Source organism: Papilio machaon, chromosome 11 (assembly GCF_912999745.1).
Source record: "Papilio machaon chromosome 11, ilPapMach1.1, whole genome shotgun sequence".
Classification (NCBI taxonomy): domain Eukaryota; kingdom Metazoa; phylum Arthropoda; class Insecta; order Lepidoptera; family Papilionidae; genus Papilio; species Papilio machaon.
The window spans coordinates 3,285,627-3,302,192 of NC_059996.1; the positions used below are offsets into that span (position 1 = coordinate 3,285,627).

A 16,566-nucleotide genomic window follows, 5' to 3' on the forward strand; every position below is an offset into this window, starting at 1 on the left:
TTTTTTTTCGGCACATAAGATGTTTAACTATGATTACAACATGCTAGCTTTAGATCAGAATACTAGCTTTCGCCCGCGACTCCGTCCGCGCGGAATTTAAAAAAACGTAATAAGTAGCCTAAGTGTTCTTCAAGACTATGTTCTACATCTGTGCCAAATTTCATGTAGATCCGTTAAGCCGTTCCGGCGATACCTTCAAACATCCATCCATCCATTTAAATATTCGCATTTCGCATAACGTTAATAAGATTTCTAAGTGAAAACTCAAGATTTAGACAAAATTAGTCGAACTTGTTACTAGTCTAACAGAATATAGAATCGTCCGTAGAAATTGGAGAAGAATTAATCAAACAAATCGATGGAAATTGGCCCAAATAACAAATGTGAATTGCAATCTTTTAAGTCTTGATTACAAGGAATTTTCATTTAGACGGAACACGTTGTCGTGGCTGATTTATCAATGTCAGTCACAGCGTCCGTTGCGGGTTTGATATTGAGGTCAATGTCAGGAAATTACTGAAGCTTTTCTTTTTTGTATATTTCCTACTTAGTCAAGCTACGCGCTGAGAACTCGTAAGCAGTTGTAGCACTTTAACTGTGAAATGTTTTCAAAATCAATAAGTTATTGAATTTAAAATAAATAAGCACTCAAGCTAACTAAAAATGTATAGGTAAAAAACCTCTCAGCCTCTAATATAATTGCAGTATTATGGTTTGTGCTATAAATTATATAACAATACAAAGATGGTAAATACAAACAAAGTATGTCCACGCCTTTATACATAATAACGAGGTAAATAGCAGTTTAGTGCACCTGCGTCACCTAGGATCAGCTGGGTACATAGCAGGTAATATTTGGATACAATAAGAAATTCAGTAAGAGTGTGTTTTAAAAATAAAATAGTGGGCATATAATGGTTTAATTAATTTAATCAATTAATTAATTCCGTACGTGATGCATCTGATGTGTATTGATGTTAAAAGACATCGATTTGTTTATAATATTCACATTTTGAAACGAAGCTTTTGTATGAACGTTTGGGCCGCTCCCTTCGCGGACACTCAATTCATGAAAAACGTCAGATTTACTTCAGTTAACCGTTATAATATATATCTATGCACACGACATGCACGGAAATAAAAAGCGTGAGGGGGAGTGGTAGAGTCCGTATACTTTTTTCGGCGAATAAGTGTTATGTTGCAAAAATTGCAAAACATTTCATATTTTTTCTACACTTTATACTATGAAGCTTCGCTTTTTTCGGGTGATCCTAAAAGGCACTGCTATTTTGAACATACTTATGTATCTGCTATTATTACTACACTTTAAATCACACTACGCTGTTAAAAAATTTTGTTGTATTTTTTTTACTACCAAACATTTCATGTTTTACAGAAACTCTTACATAACATGTAGCCACGTACAATCAATGATATGTTATAAAAAATGTTACATTATGATTCTGAAGCTACAAAACTTTTACAGAATATAAATTTGGTATGAGTATGAATAAAAATGAACCCTCATAAAATATGATGGATTAATGAATTTTGAATAAATTTTTATTTTACACGTGCTGAAATACACACCAGCCTAAGTCGTTTTAGTCGGTCGTTTTTATATTTGAAATTTTAACTTGGAAATAAATTTTGTGTACAAATATTACATTAAAAAATTTATAAAATCTTAAAGTTATTAGATTATTGTCTCCCAAGCTTTTAAAAAAACCCCTCAAAAACATTTGTTGGTGATCAAAGTAATCATTTGCATCGTTAAATATTGTCATGGGAACACGATTTATGAAATATTTTATCGGACGCGTAGAGGTCATAATAATGTTTGCGTGTAGAATAATTTTCCACAATTATATCGCACGCTTTAATGGTTCTAAGCACAAGGATTACGTCAAGAATATTTGGTAAGGAAGCGTCGGCTTCGGTTCAAGGTCGGGTGAGATTACGCGACGCAATTTATGTCCCTTCCTACCTCATATATACTTTATAAATAATTTATAAGTGGAAAAATTAGAAATGGTAGCAATTACATTACTTTAGTTTTATTATATTTCTGTCAATTAAACATTGTCATTTAACTTTATTATGTTAATTTGGAAAGTAATTAAAGTTGAAGAGATTTATTTTCTGATTTCGTTCAGAATCCTTGGTAAGATAAGTTAGACATACCAATTATATCAAGATCAAGAACTTTTTAAAACAACTCGTAAAGAAAAATTCTGTAAATAACATAGCTATAGCAAGCGTGCTTAGTTTCTTTGATAAAATAAACAAAATGCAATCAACTGCCGCAAACAAAATAAGTAAGCCAGGTTACTTAGAACTTTGTACGATGAAAACAACACAAAAGCATATTTACAATGAAAAATGAAAATGTAATAAAATAAAGTTTCTATAGCCTAATTGGTAATGGCGTGGACATCTGACCTCGTGGGTTCCAATCCGGTTTTCCTCTGTCGTCAAACAAATCCTATTATAATATTATTAAATTATTACTAAAATTAAACATTCAAAAGTAGCATAAAATACAGAATTATGGTTGTATTTCGTTTAATGGAAAATCACATCGTGTGAGTGAGATCCATTGTAATCATATTCTGAATTCGATTTGCAACTTTCATACTAACGATTTTAACTCCATACTAAAGCTATTTGGAACTTTTGCAATTATACTTTTGAAGGCATCTTCAGTCGTTTAAAGTCGTTCGCTAAAATTATTATTATCATTGTAATGGAAACCTATATTGAAGGTCCCGAAGGTACGTAAACTATCGTATGTTTGAAACGCTAATTTTTCAAGACAAAACTTGATACGATTGATTACGTTGCATCAAACATAGCATACAACAGACAACCAAAATATACAGTTCTTTATCATTCTAACGTTACTTTTAAATTTGCACAGAAATAAGTAATTGATAAAAATAAAATAAAAAACATAAAACAGGGGTTAAATCGCAAAATTGTGGCTTACGGTTGTATACGTAGGAGCCAGCGCTATTTGGATTTACTTTTGGTACCCTTATTTCGTTAAAATTGCGCAATGTTATCCTTATTTTCATTATACTCAAACTCAAATGTTTTCGCAATTAAATTATGTTCTAAGTATTAAATTTTCAACTACTAGACTATATTTCTATAATGGGAAATGTTTAGTCTTTTTACAATTCAATCTAGACTCAGTGATAAGTCCGTAAGAGAGCAGTCTAAGTAAACACTATCTCGGTGTTTGCTGCAAAGCTAGGGCGAACAAATATTAATGTATCTGGTTGTCAATAGGGCCGGTTGTTGATAGAATTTTAAAGGAATGCGAGAGATTATGAAAAATATTTTGCTTAATGTATTCTTTCATTTACATCCATTTTGGCTGTTGTTAGTTGAAACATATCCATGTTTCCATCTATGTTATTTTTGAACTTGGGTACTAAAATTTAATACTTTAATTCTTTTATTTTTAACCGGCTAAAAAAATGGAGCAGTTTCTCAATTCATCTGTATGTTTTTGATTTGACAGACTGTGTTCAGTTATGATAATAACTAGGATCTATCCATGGGCTAGTTTTTTTAGAATGAGTTCCTGAAAGTGCCATGTTATATAATTTCCAGACCAATTCAATAATGATGGACATAGACACATTGTCGGCCTTTATCGAGCAATTTATAAATGGAATAAATTTTAGGTGCCAAGAAACACGTGCAATTGAGATTAATTATATTTAATAGTACGGGAACGTTACACACAGCATTATAGCGTTAGAATACTCGTTAAATTTATATACTTAATTTACTTTAAATAATTCGACGTCATCATACCGCCTTTTTATGCCTTCTGAAATCAACAGCCTAAAATATTTCCAAATGTGTTTTCATTTTGATATAAAATAGCAATAAAAATAGGGACGTAAGTATATGAAAGTGGCTTCCAAATTATGTCTTATAGCGTTCAGAACTCCCGTATAGAAACATTAGTAATTTTAGTGTTTATATATAATCAGAAAGAGTGGTTTGGTCTAGAACTTTAGTAAAGATGATTGTCTAATTTAAATATTATAAATTAAGTTAAATTACTTACATTTTTATTACTACTGCAATAACTTATAGAGGAAAGAATTCTATAACTTTCTAAAGCTTCCTGAAGCACAACAATAAGTTTATTGAAGATCAAAGGAAACTAAAAATAATAAAATTGTAGAAATTATTGTCGCATTTACTGCATTTTCAAGATGGTGGAACAAATCTATACAGTTCACATTCATCTTCGTCATACCTCTCCTGACCGAACTTGCATCGACGATTCAAGGTTATGTGTACGGCGTGAGTGTGAGCAACGCGATACTCGCGACTATACTAGTTTCGAAGATTTACAGTCTTGTGTACGAAGAGGCTAAGTAATAAATAGAATACTTAGTAGCCTATGTGCTATTTCATACTGTAACCTATCAACGGTCTCTTCATCGAAATCCATTTACATCAAAACATTATTATTAAACTCTAAAATTATTACAGCCATGTCAGTCGTGCATACTATTTTCATGTAGAAAATATATATAAAATAAGAGGAAAATGTCGTGCTATGTCCATTTATTATTTTTCTTTAGGTTTAGAATGAGAACCATTCGAGGCGGGCTGCGACCGAGTACAAATAGAACGCTCCTCTCTAATGAAGAAATGGTTAAACATGACGTAATTCTATATTACTACAAACTCCTCATTTTATGATTATTTAATCAACTTTCATATTTGTGTTTGTAATAAATTATTCAGCATAGTGCTTAAAAATAACTGCAAATGTGCAGCCAAATTGACTAACATTTAAAACTTAATCTAGTCTAAGCCTAAGAAAACAAAAAAAAACAAAGTATTTCCAGCCATTCAAAAGAGACTTCAATTAAATTGTGTAAAGGTAAAAATCCTTATGTCATCTTGTCATTATCTACTGTAGGCCTCGCATGAATACTTGTGACAATTGTCATCGAAATAATTTATATTAAAATTTGTGCAGCGCACCTATTGAGCGTAAGGTACAACAACAATCTCATACAAATTTTGACATAATTAAAGATGTTGATACGAAAGCGCTTGTCGCTAATATTCGAAGTAGGCCCACTGGAGTAATCCGTTAGACAAAATTGAAATATGTTATTCATTCAATCTTACCAACAAAGTTTTCCAAGGAGACTTTTCTATTGTTAGCTTCCAAAAATTTTGCAAACATTCTTTAGTTTTCAGTAAGCATTTGTTTTAATCTTATTTGCAGAACAATGGTAAGAATAGACGCCGTTGAACTTGTTGTTTTGTTTTTGTGCGGAAGGTAATATGGTTTATTTTCGGTCTTGATGATACATTATTTGTAAGACACAGATATTGTAGCAAACAATTTCTGTTCAATTGGCATGTTATTCACACTAAGACAAACGTGTTTATGTTACCTAGAAAAAGCATAAATATTTAAAAATACAAATTTAAAAGAATAAAGCTAAATTTTTCGATAATATTTACAAAACACATTGCAGCTTGATTTGACAAAGGCTATACTGTTTTTTTGGCATGGCAAATAATGTATTGTTTTTTTATATCAAATAAATAGCCATAATGAGGGTTGTTGTGAGCATCGGTGGCTCAGGGGTTAAGCACTTGACTTGTAAAAATCCTCTTGTCATTCAATTATCTGAAGATTCATGTATTATAAAACTGCGTTTCCACTACCGAAACACCCTCACATTTTGTTTGAAATAAAAAACAGAGAAAATTATATGTTTTTGTACAGTTATTTTAAACCCACCGTAAACAAAACCTTTTTCTTATCCATCTACTTATCTATATTAGTATTAGTTATAAAGAGGAAAGATTTGATTGTTCGTTTGCCTTGGATAGGCTCCGAAACTACTGAACCGATTTGAAAAATTCTTTAACATTTGGGAAGCTACACTATTCCAGGGTGACAAGGCTATGTTTATTACCAGATATTTTTAATTCCGTGCTAACGGAAGTCGCGGTCAACTAGTAGTCTGTAATAATTGTTCAAGTTACTAAGTTAAAAAATATATAAACGGCCGGGATGACTCGCTATCAGAATTATTATTGATTGAGATCACTTGTGGGCGGTAGTGGGTAATATCTGATTCAAGGAATACACTGTTTATCACTTCTTAACTGGTTATAATTGATTCACAGGCTCATGTACAACAAAACAATGCTTTAGCTACAATCCCTATTACCAGAATGAGCAATGTCACACGCACATCGTACAAGAAGTCTCTTCAAACGCGGCTCGTGTTCTAATTTCGATTTATTAAAGTTAATTTCTTCTTCTGATTACGACACATATATATATATATTTTCCCTAAACTACATACTTTAAACAGTTTTAATTGACCTTTTCATTCGAGATTCTTATCCAGTCTACGTTTTTATAATAGCATGTCTTGATTAGCTTCGATTCGCTTGATTATTTTCCACATCCAGTACCCGTTTTCGTAAATTAAATTGGAAACCGACTATATGTTGTGTATTGCCGAACGTGCGTTCATAACACATTCTGCCTCCCTAAGATTAACTGCTCTGATCTATTTATTTTTGTTGTATTTATTTATGCGTGGTAAAAGGTACGACTTGTTGTTAATTTTTATTATTTACCTACTTATATACCTATAAAAGTATGTCATGTGTTACTCGAGACTATGTTCTATACATATACTTAATTTCATGGAAATCCATGCTGCCGTTCTTGAGATACCTTCTTACAAACATCCATACATCCAAACAGTCTCATTCTCGTTTATCATATTAGTAAAATTAAAATTACTGTACTACATTTATCAAAATTATTATTGAATTTGATTTAAATGTAATATGGTACATTTCATAATTAAATTATGAAGATTAACTATTTCTTATAATTGTAACTGTTCACGTATTAATCGAAGCGTAAAATGTTAGCAAAAGTATCTCTAGCAGTTTATAGCTCACTAAGTTTTTCACTTCCAAGAAATAAGTGGAAGTTTGTTATTTGTTCAATTGAAATAATAAAAGCAAACTTTTTAATAATAATTACGTAGTATTAATAATTTTAGTAATTACGTTCGGAAACAACAGTCATTCCACTACACCATCTTTAATGAAATATATACCTATATACATACATACGTTACACTTTTTTGATAACAAATATATTAGCATTTCTCTCTCAAACTCTCCTTATATCTATTTAACTTTTAACGGAAAAAAGACCAAAATAATTTGCTATAGTTCGGCAATGAGGTGACTAAAACACGATTGCACTGGTTGTCGGTGAGTAATGATTTCGGTCACGTCATGCAAGCGATGTGCGGACACGTAGCCGCCTAGCGGTCAGGTGCGTACTGAACGGAATGTACAGTTGCCTTCTTTGGTCGTATTCCACATTAAAGTCAATCTTTTAAACGTCAGCACAGAACTGTACTGACTGCACTTATATATTAATACATACTGTCATTCCTTTCACTATCTTCGACAAAAAAGAGACTGCAATATGTACAGTCCAACCTGGATGAGCGGGAGTCCAAGGAACCGCGATATTTTTCTGGTTTATAAAAGACCAACTGGTGATTCTCACTTAAAGAGATTCTCGTTCATTCATGTTCGACAAGATCACTAAATCACAGTTAAATAAGCCTAAAAATGTTAAAGTAAAATGTTGCAATAATTTATTCTAAACTATACAATAATCAAAGATTACAATTCATTAAACCTGTAGTTTGATCAAATTATCGATAATACCGTTTATTTTTAAAAGGAAAAGTTTAGGTCCGTTGCGAGATGAAAGGCAATATTTGTAAGTGGAATACTGCGAACGAAGTTGACTGTACTAGCGACTCGAGTACCTGACACACACCTGACAATGTTGTAGCGTATAACACTACCAATTAAACTATGTGACATTTCGAATGTGTAGCAATCGTCGCACAGATTTTTTTAATTTCGAATCCATTACGCAAATTGAGTTAATTGAGTGCACAGATTTATTGCATTTGCCAGGTAAATTCAGACATTGAGTGTAATAAAGAATTTTAAATTATATGACTGTCAATATATCAATTATATTTATGGCGAAATAAAAAGAGAAAATAATGTACAAACAAATCAGTGCTCTGTATACAAAATAAAAATTAAAAAAAAATTATCGTCTCAATGATATTACTAGCTAGGCACATAAGTGTTTTTTTTAATCTGTCACCAAACTTTATCATAAATCTCAATTATGTATTTGCAAAATTACATAAAACTAGCTTTTACCCGCGACTCCGTCCGCGCGGAATAAAAAATAGAAAACGGGGTAAAAATTATCCTATGTCCGTTTCCTGGTTCTAAGCTACCTCCCCATCAATTTTCAGCTAAATCAGTTCGACAGATCTTGAGTTACAAATAGTGTAACTAACACGACTTTCTTTTAAATATACAGATGTGCAACTATTCAACTAAAACGATTGAAAAGATTGTTATACAAAATTGCATTGTCAATATCGAAACATTAATGCAAGTTCATTAGGCTAAGATACTACAACGTAATGATATAATAAATTAACCGAATAATAATTGAACGGGGGACTTCTAAAACTTTCGTCTTTATTAAAACCCTGCAGAGCTAGACAAAAGAATTGGGAGCCTGAGAATAATGGTCAAAGTTTGACGGTTGCCAATTTATTTTGTCAATCAAGTGGTACGCACGTCTAATTAACGAGACACTCGTTTTTAGTAATTCAGTGATACAATCTTAATTTAATACGTCTATTTGAAAAAAAGAAAACATTTAACATTTAAGTTAATATGTAAGTTTTAATTTAAAGAAAATTTAAGTTTAACTTCATATTTAATTTAAGCTTTTTAAAAATATCTTATAATTTATTAATTAATGATAAATATAGTACATTTTAAAATATCAATTATTTATATTAATAAAAAATACTATGTTTCAGACTCAGTCCGTTTAAAATTTACTAAATTAAACACAAGTATAAGATTGTTTTGCATTGTATAGTTTCAAACACAACTTAACATATTTTATAAACTAAATTTAAACTGTAATTAAAGTTTTCAAACAAGTTAACTGTAATTTAATATTAAATTTATTTACTTTATATTTTAAAATTAAATTGTATGCTAAAAATACAAATTAAAAAATATGTATTTAAAATGTTATTTATTAAATATAAATTCTTACCTTTTAGTTGAAAAAGTTTAGTAAACACGATCGCGAGGAACGCGGGAGACGCAGAGTGGACGCCGCGTGCAATCCATAGCGGCGGCGAGCCAACACTGCCTGATAAACGCTGATATCACGCCACTACAGCTATCTTGTACGCATATTTATATGTAAACAAAAATGTATTTAAATTCTTTAGTCTTTAAAATTAACTAGTTTAAATCCAAAAACCATTTCACATCAAATGAGATGACCCTATTGATTTGATGTTTTTTCGCAACGTGGTAGTTTTGAAAATGTCGATGTGCTCTAACCTATTTTAAAGTTTTATACTCTCAGTTTTATTATAACGATTAAAATAGTGCTTGACCACAATTCGTTTATTGAGTTGTGAAAGATTTTTTTTCTCACGCCTACATTGAAAAAATTAAGCCTTATTAAGTAAGAAGTACATAAGGAAAAGGGAATAGCTAACTACATATGAGTAGGCAAAGTTCTTATTTCTTTTAAATTGCCTTATAAATATATTTAGTATGTATAACGAGATACAAAATTTAACTTTAAGTTCGAAGCAATAAGGTTAGGCAAGCGCTTTGACCGGAATTTAATTACATACCCTTAAAGACACGCATCTCTCTTTGATAATTAATGTTGTTACGAGTGCATTGCTAAGGCCGTGCATTCCAATCAAGATAAATTCGACTGAATTGAAACTTGATATTGACCATACGTTGCAGTACTGTTTTTGATCTGTACTGCAGATACTTGAAATAGTTAACATAATGCATAACCTCCTAAATTTATAGTATTTGCTTCAATTAATTAATATTAAAAAAGGTGTGAAAGTGTTTAAACTGATGTAAACCTTTCCTTGAGAATTTCTAACAATTTAACTGTTCCACTGTGTAGGGGAAAGCACTAGACACTCACTCACTGATATAGATTTATTACTCACAACTCACTTAACAATTCACAAGTAAAAGAACAACTCAACTCAAAAAATCTTAAATTAATACAATGTATATTCAAAATAGTTACACCAAACCATATCGCGTTTCATTATCGAACAGCGCCATCTAGTTTTGTAATCGTTACTAACACACTCCCCCCGGAAAGGACGATAGTCCTTTAAACATCAGGTAATGGGCATCTGCTAACAATAATGGTAAGAGTACATTAGTTTTTGATATAGTTACAGGATGCTTACTCTGATACTGAATGTGAGCTTGCTTTAGGCGACCTGCGACTCTTAACACTTCGTTCTCATCCAAGAACGGTTTTAATGATAATAAACGACTTTTCTTTTGTATAGGTAAGTCCCTTTTCAAATTCTCAATTTCATCTCTAAACTCTATGCCTTGTGACAACTTTAAACAAACGGTAAGTGCATCTTCTCTTTCCTCAAAATTTATAAATGATGTATTAACCTTATCTTTATTTTTCAGGTGCAGCCATCGTCTACAGTATGCTATCACCGTTATTAGTTTTCTCTTGCGACTTAACTGTCATACAAGAAACTGTTTCTTTTAGCTCCAATGTAGTAGTTGGTACTTCACAGGTAAGTCTTTTTATGTATATATCTTTTAGAAATAATGGACCTTGCCACCACAACTCATGGGATTTTAATTTTTCAGGCGCTACTCCTCGTGATGCTGGGTCAGCAGGATTCTCTTTTGTAGGTATGTAAGACCAATTTGGTTTGAAAGTATTTGATATTTCAATCACTCTATTTTTTACATATGGTTTCCATCTATTGGGATCGCCGTTTATCCAACATAGAGCTACTTGTGAGTCGGACCAAGCGTAAGTATGTGTCTCATCAACTCTCAATGCGGTCGCGACATGTTTTAAAAGTTTTGTCAGCAGAAGAGCAGCACATAATTCTAAACGTGGGAGCGTTACTTGTTTTAAAGGTGCTACCTTTGTTTTTGATATTATCAACGAAACCTTGATCTCATCATTGGATTGCACAACTCTAGCATAAACCACTGCGGCATATGCTGCTGCTGAAGCGTCTGAAAAACCATGCAACTCAAATCTACGATGTGTATTCGAGGTACCCATCCATCTATCTACATTTATTTCAGAAAGTTTGTTTAACTGAGAATTGTATTTGCACCATTCAGTGCGTAGTGAGGCTGGTAGCTCATCATCCCATGCAATTTTTGCTGCCCACAGTTTTTGCATGAAGATTTTGGCAACAATAATACTCGGTGCTAGCCAACCCATAGGATCGAACAGCGAAGCTATCACGGTAAGTACCTTTCTCTTAGTTATAGTTGGTTCAAGTGATATTTTCGAATTGTGGACTGTATTTGTTATTTGTAACTTGTCAGTTAGTGTATTCCAGTTAATACCTAACGTTTTTATTGTATCTTTTATGTTTGGCTCTATCTCATTTTTTGATGCTCTTTTGCTATTCTCGATCTCTTCCATAAATTGTTTACTATTAGAATTCCAGTTTTGTAGCTCAAAACCTCCTGATTGTAGTATTTTTGTAACTTTACTTTGAATGTCGATTGCAGTTTCTACATCGTAACTTCCTGATAAAATGTCATCAACGAAAAAATCGTTAAGAATGGCTCTCTGTGCCTCTTGTAATGACTCATCCTTATCTTCGTCTATCGCTACTTGTTTAAGTGTTTTTATTGCAAGGTATGGCGCGCATGCTGTGCCAAATGTGACTGTTAGCAATCTATAATCTTGTATTTCTTCTTCATCACTAAAACGCCATAATATTCTGTGATAATCTGTATCTTCCTTTCTCAGTCTTATTTGTCGGTACATTTTGATTATGTCGGCTGTAAAACAAATCTTATGCATTCTCCATCTCATCAAAATACTACGTAATTCTTCTTGTAGCGGTGGACCAATTAATAACTCATCATTAAGTGAAATATTGTTGCTTCCTTTACTTGAAGCATCAAACACAACTCTAACTTTTGTCGTAATTTTATCTTCTCTCAATACTGCATGGTGCGGTAGGTATATGGCTCTCTCGTTTCTCGTTCTCTCTTTTACCGGCTCCATGTGATTTAAAGTAAGATACTCTCTCATGACTTTATTATACTCGTGACTCAGTTTCTCATTTTGTGATAGTTTTTTCTCTAATCTCTTGAATCTGTCTAGTGCTCTCTCATATGTATGTGTAGGTAGGTTAGGTTCGTCGTGCTTAAACGGAAGTGCGACGACGTATCTTCCATTAGGTTCTCTTGTTGTAGTACTCTCGTAAATTTGCTCAGCTCGTAACTCTTCTAATGTATAAGGTGTGTTAGTTCTAATCTCCACATTCTCGTCTTCCCAAAATTTCTCTAACATTTTCTCTAGTTTTACGTTTAAGTGCATGCTTACTATTCCCCTTGTTATATTTTCTTTTATACCTCCTCCAGATATTATCCAACCAAACTGTGTTTGTTGGGCAATTGGTGACCCTTCACTTCCTTTAATTACTCCACTCATTATTATTTCAGTAAATACATTAACTCCTAAAAGTAAATCTACGGTACCTGGCTCCATGTATGTTGGATCTGCCAAAGTTAAATGTTGGATGTGAGAGAATGATTCATTATTGACTCTTGAAGTGGGTAAAAAGTCTGTGATTTGTTTTACTACAAATGCTGTACAGTTAATTTTGAATGCATTTGTAAGTCTCGAAGTGATCTCCAACTCAGTAGCATATTTGATTTTTGATGTCATCTGATCTACACCACTCACCTCGCCTTCCACTATTCTTCTGCGTAATTGTAAACGTTTCACAGTTATTTCATTTACAAAGGACTCTTGTGAACATGGATCTATAAGAGCTCTTAAGGTTTGAGGCCCTTTACTAGTTTCGATGTTAACCAGTGCAGTTGCTAATAATGCAGTTTTTCCTTGTACTGTAAGATGTGATCGAATAACTCTCGATTCAGATGTAGTTGGAGTCTCTATGGTTGTATTTTCAGACTTGTTAGGCTCACTCTCTCTTTCTGTTCTGGTTAGATGAATTAATGTATGATGTCTCTTTCTGCACTCATGACAGGACGCTTTAGATCTACAATGTATGACACTGTGACTCGGTGATAGACAATTAAAACATAATCTCGCGTTCTGTATATGTTCAATTCGTTTGTTCACATCTAATTTCGCAAATTCTGTACATGCTGATAAGCGGTGATCTTGTCTGCAAAATGGACAATGTTGAGTATTATTAGTTGTAATAAATGATTTTGTTTTTGAAGGGTTTCTCTCTCTTGACACATTAACTGAAGTAGTACACATCATCTCGTAGACTCTAAATCTTGTCTCTAGGAATTTTGTAAATCTCTCAAAAGTGGGTAAGATATCTATGGGTAACTCTCCAACATCTTCTTCCCATTGCTTATGTGATTCATCGTCCAGCTTATTGACTATCAAATGGATAACGATGATGTCCCAGTTTGTGGTTTCCACATCATTGTTCTTTAAACTGTTAAGACATTCGACTGTCGTATCCAATAAATCTTTGATTCCTTTGGCTGTACTTTGGGATAGTTTTCTTTGGTTAAAGAGTCGATTTAGTATAGTTTGAACAATTATTCTTCGATTATTATATCTGTTATTTAAAGTCTCCCATGCAACATCGTAATTTCTTTCCGTGATTTGTATTTGTCTTAATAATTGCTCTGCCTCACCGGTTATACTTGATTTTAAATAATGTAGCTTTTGAACTTTGGATAAAGAATGATTGTTATGTATAAGTGTTGTATACAAATCTCTAAATGTACTCCAGTCATGATAATTTCCAGAAAATTGGGGTATATTAATTTTTGGTAGCTTGACTTCCTGTGTTTGGTTATGTGTTATATTTTTCTCTAATGACTCAGGTGCTTTCTCATTTAACTCCTCTATTTTCTCTAACATGTCTGATTTTGTATTGATATATTCCTCTTCTCCTATGCCAAACATGTCTATAGCGAAATATTTATGCTTTAATTTTTGCTCAGAAGTAGCTATTTGCACTATAGAAAAATGTGTTGTTCTGAATTTCGTCCAATACTCATTTAACGTCTCAACTTTCACTTGAATTGTAGCAACTTTCAATCTTGACTTAGAGGATTTTCTGAAATTTACTCCGATTTTTTTAATAAGTTCTAAAGTAACTTCTTGTTCTGATATTAAGGTCTCCATTTGCAATGTTATCGATTCACTTGTAATTTAAATTTTTCTAAGTCCAAATTTATTGAAAAATTTTCTAAGTCCAAATTTCTTCAAATTTTTCTAAGTCCCTTGATCAGTGAACTTGAAAATTTTACAAGTCTCGTAGTCAGTAAAATATTCTAAGTCGCTTATAAGCGAAATTCTCCAAATTATTCTAAGTGTTTGAATAATCGAAAGTCCCGTTATCTCAAAATCCGGCGTGGATTGGACCATAAAATTGTAGGGGAAAGCACTAGACACTCACTCACTGATATAGATTTATTACTCACAACTCACTTAACAATTCACAAGTAAAAGAACAACTCAACTCAAAAAATCTTAAATTAATACAATGTATATTCAAAATAGTTACACCAAACCATATCGCGTTTCATTATCGAACAGCGCCATCTAGTTTTGTAATCGTTACTAACACACTGCTTGTAAAAACAATTGAATTTTTAGTCTTAAGTACCAAATTTAATCAGAACTTTCTGTGCGATTTTCTTTTTGAACTTAAGCCCATTTCCTCTGATATTTGCATCACTGTAATAACAAAGCATACCTATATATACTATACAGGTAAGGTTATTTAGGTTCATGCTTTTCCTTTGAGAAATCACAAGATGTCTAATACCGCGTGGGCGATTGTTGCGTCGGTAGAGTCTGTAAGATATTCTACAAACAAAATCTCTTTAAATAGATTATATTTATAAGCCGATTTCTTTATAGTAGGATTTAACTAAAGAATAAATAATCTATAACATATCTAAGTCAACAATACAAAAGATTTTGATTGTTGAAATGTAGCCAAGGCAATATCATTATCTATTTTTGCGTACAGTTCAGCGTTGCTAAATATAAGATTGCGAATATAAATCTCTAATTGATTACTTCAGTGGTAGGTGATTGGGAAAGAAAAAAATAACCTATGGTGAATATATTCTTGATTGTATATCTATTCTAGCGATCATATCATATGTTTCGTTACGTCTTCTCTCATTATTTCTTTCCTATCTTCTCACATATATGTATAACATAAGTTTGTTTAATATGTTGGCTTAACTGATAATTATAATCTACTACGAATTGATTTGATGTTGATGACCCTTAAACAATTTAGTTACTTCTAGCCCAAGATAACGTAAATCTTGGAAAGTAATATTGTATCTTTATTTCACAAAGTCGTTACGTGCGCTTCGTAAACACTACGTCGAATCGTCGATGCGAGTCATCTATTCGATTAGTACAAGCATTCCGACTACAAACCAACTGCGTAAATTTGCTCTGCATACTTTGACAGTCGCAGCGATTTTTCTCACGACGATCTTGACAAGCAGATACCGAGCGAATGACTTTGGCGACGCGTGCATGTGCATGAACCTATATTACATTGTATTGCGTCAATCGCTTAGCGACTAAAGTCGCTGGGTTTCGAAAATTTACGTTTTTTTTTGTTTACAAAGGGCTCTAAGCGCTTTTTAAAAACTAAAGCAGTATTGAAATGTATTTTCAATGTATTAAAATTATTAAAGGATATCGAGAAAAGCTGCGGGTAGTTGCTAGTTCTATAATAAATGAAGAATCTCGTCGATGTGAGTAACGAAGTACAAGTTAATCACGTATCCGACAGATCGGCTTCCCGCACACTCCACAATCTAACAGGCTTCGATCTTATATGGTGGGTGATATGTTCAATGATTCGTTGGATATTACTCTCTGCCGACTAGAAATATTGTTAATTATTTTACTTTTTTCTTGATAAGTGGTAAAAATATAAATTATAGTAAGTACTATTTATTGCTGATTGTTATCAAGTGATCGGTAGGAATAACAATTCATAACAGAATTATAGAACATACTAAGTTACTGTCTATAAATAGTTAGTCTTAATGACAATGTCTCTTTTAATGAAAGTCTTAAATATTTTTTAATAAATAATATTATATCAACGAATACATGCTCATCCGTTATAGGCATTGTTGAATCATCTTTTTGTAGTAAGTACATAATAACGAAACCAACTTTAATGACTCAAATTAGCGACGCCTTCTTGTTTAAAGCAATGAAGCTATAAAATTCAACATACCAAAATAATTCTTAATGTCTTTTTAAATTTTATAGACAGGTAAATGTCCAGTATTTTTACAGTTAAAATGTATTCGTAACGTTCCTCAAGTATGTATGTTTTTTTTTTTTATTTCTTGGTAATG

At 32.2% G+C, this 16,566-nt stretch overlaps 2 protein-coding genes across 3 annotated transcripts in view; both read right to left on the minus strand.

Annotated features, from left to right (window-relative positions):
• The window catches only part of LOC106714260, a 115,907-nt gene extending 106,611 nt beyond the window's left edge, over positions 1-9,296 (minus strand). For both annotated transcript variants that reach the window (XM_045679902.1, XM_045679901.1), the window contains exon 1: positions 9,215-9,296. The gene's annotated coding sequence lies outside the window, so the exon portion shown is untranslated. The remainder of the gene's footprint in view (positions 1-9,214) is intronic.
• A 1,358-nt stretch (positions 9,297-10,654) lies between these two features.
• LOC123721409 lies at positions 10,655-14,344 on the minus strand. Its single transcript, XM_045680091.1, has one exon. It carries the CDS (start codon positions 14,342-14,344, stop codon positions 10,655-10,657), a length of 3,690 nt encoding a protein of 1,229 aa, XP_045536047.1.
• Between the last annotated feature and the right edge of the window lie 2,222 nt (positions 14,345-16,566).

Coding starts and splice junctions, on each gene's coding strand:
- LOC123721409 (XM_045680091.1), bottom strand. CDS start 14,344: ATGGAGACCTTAATATCAGAACAAGAAGTTACTTTAGAACTTATTAAA.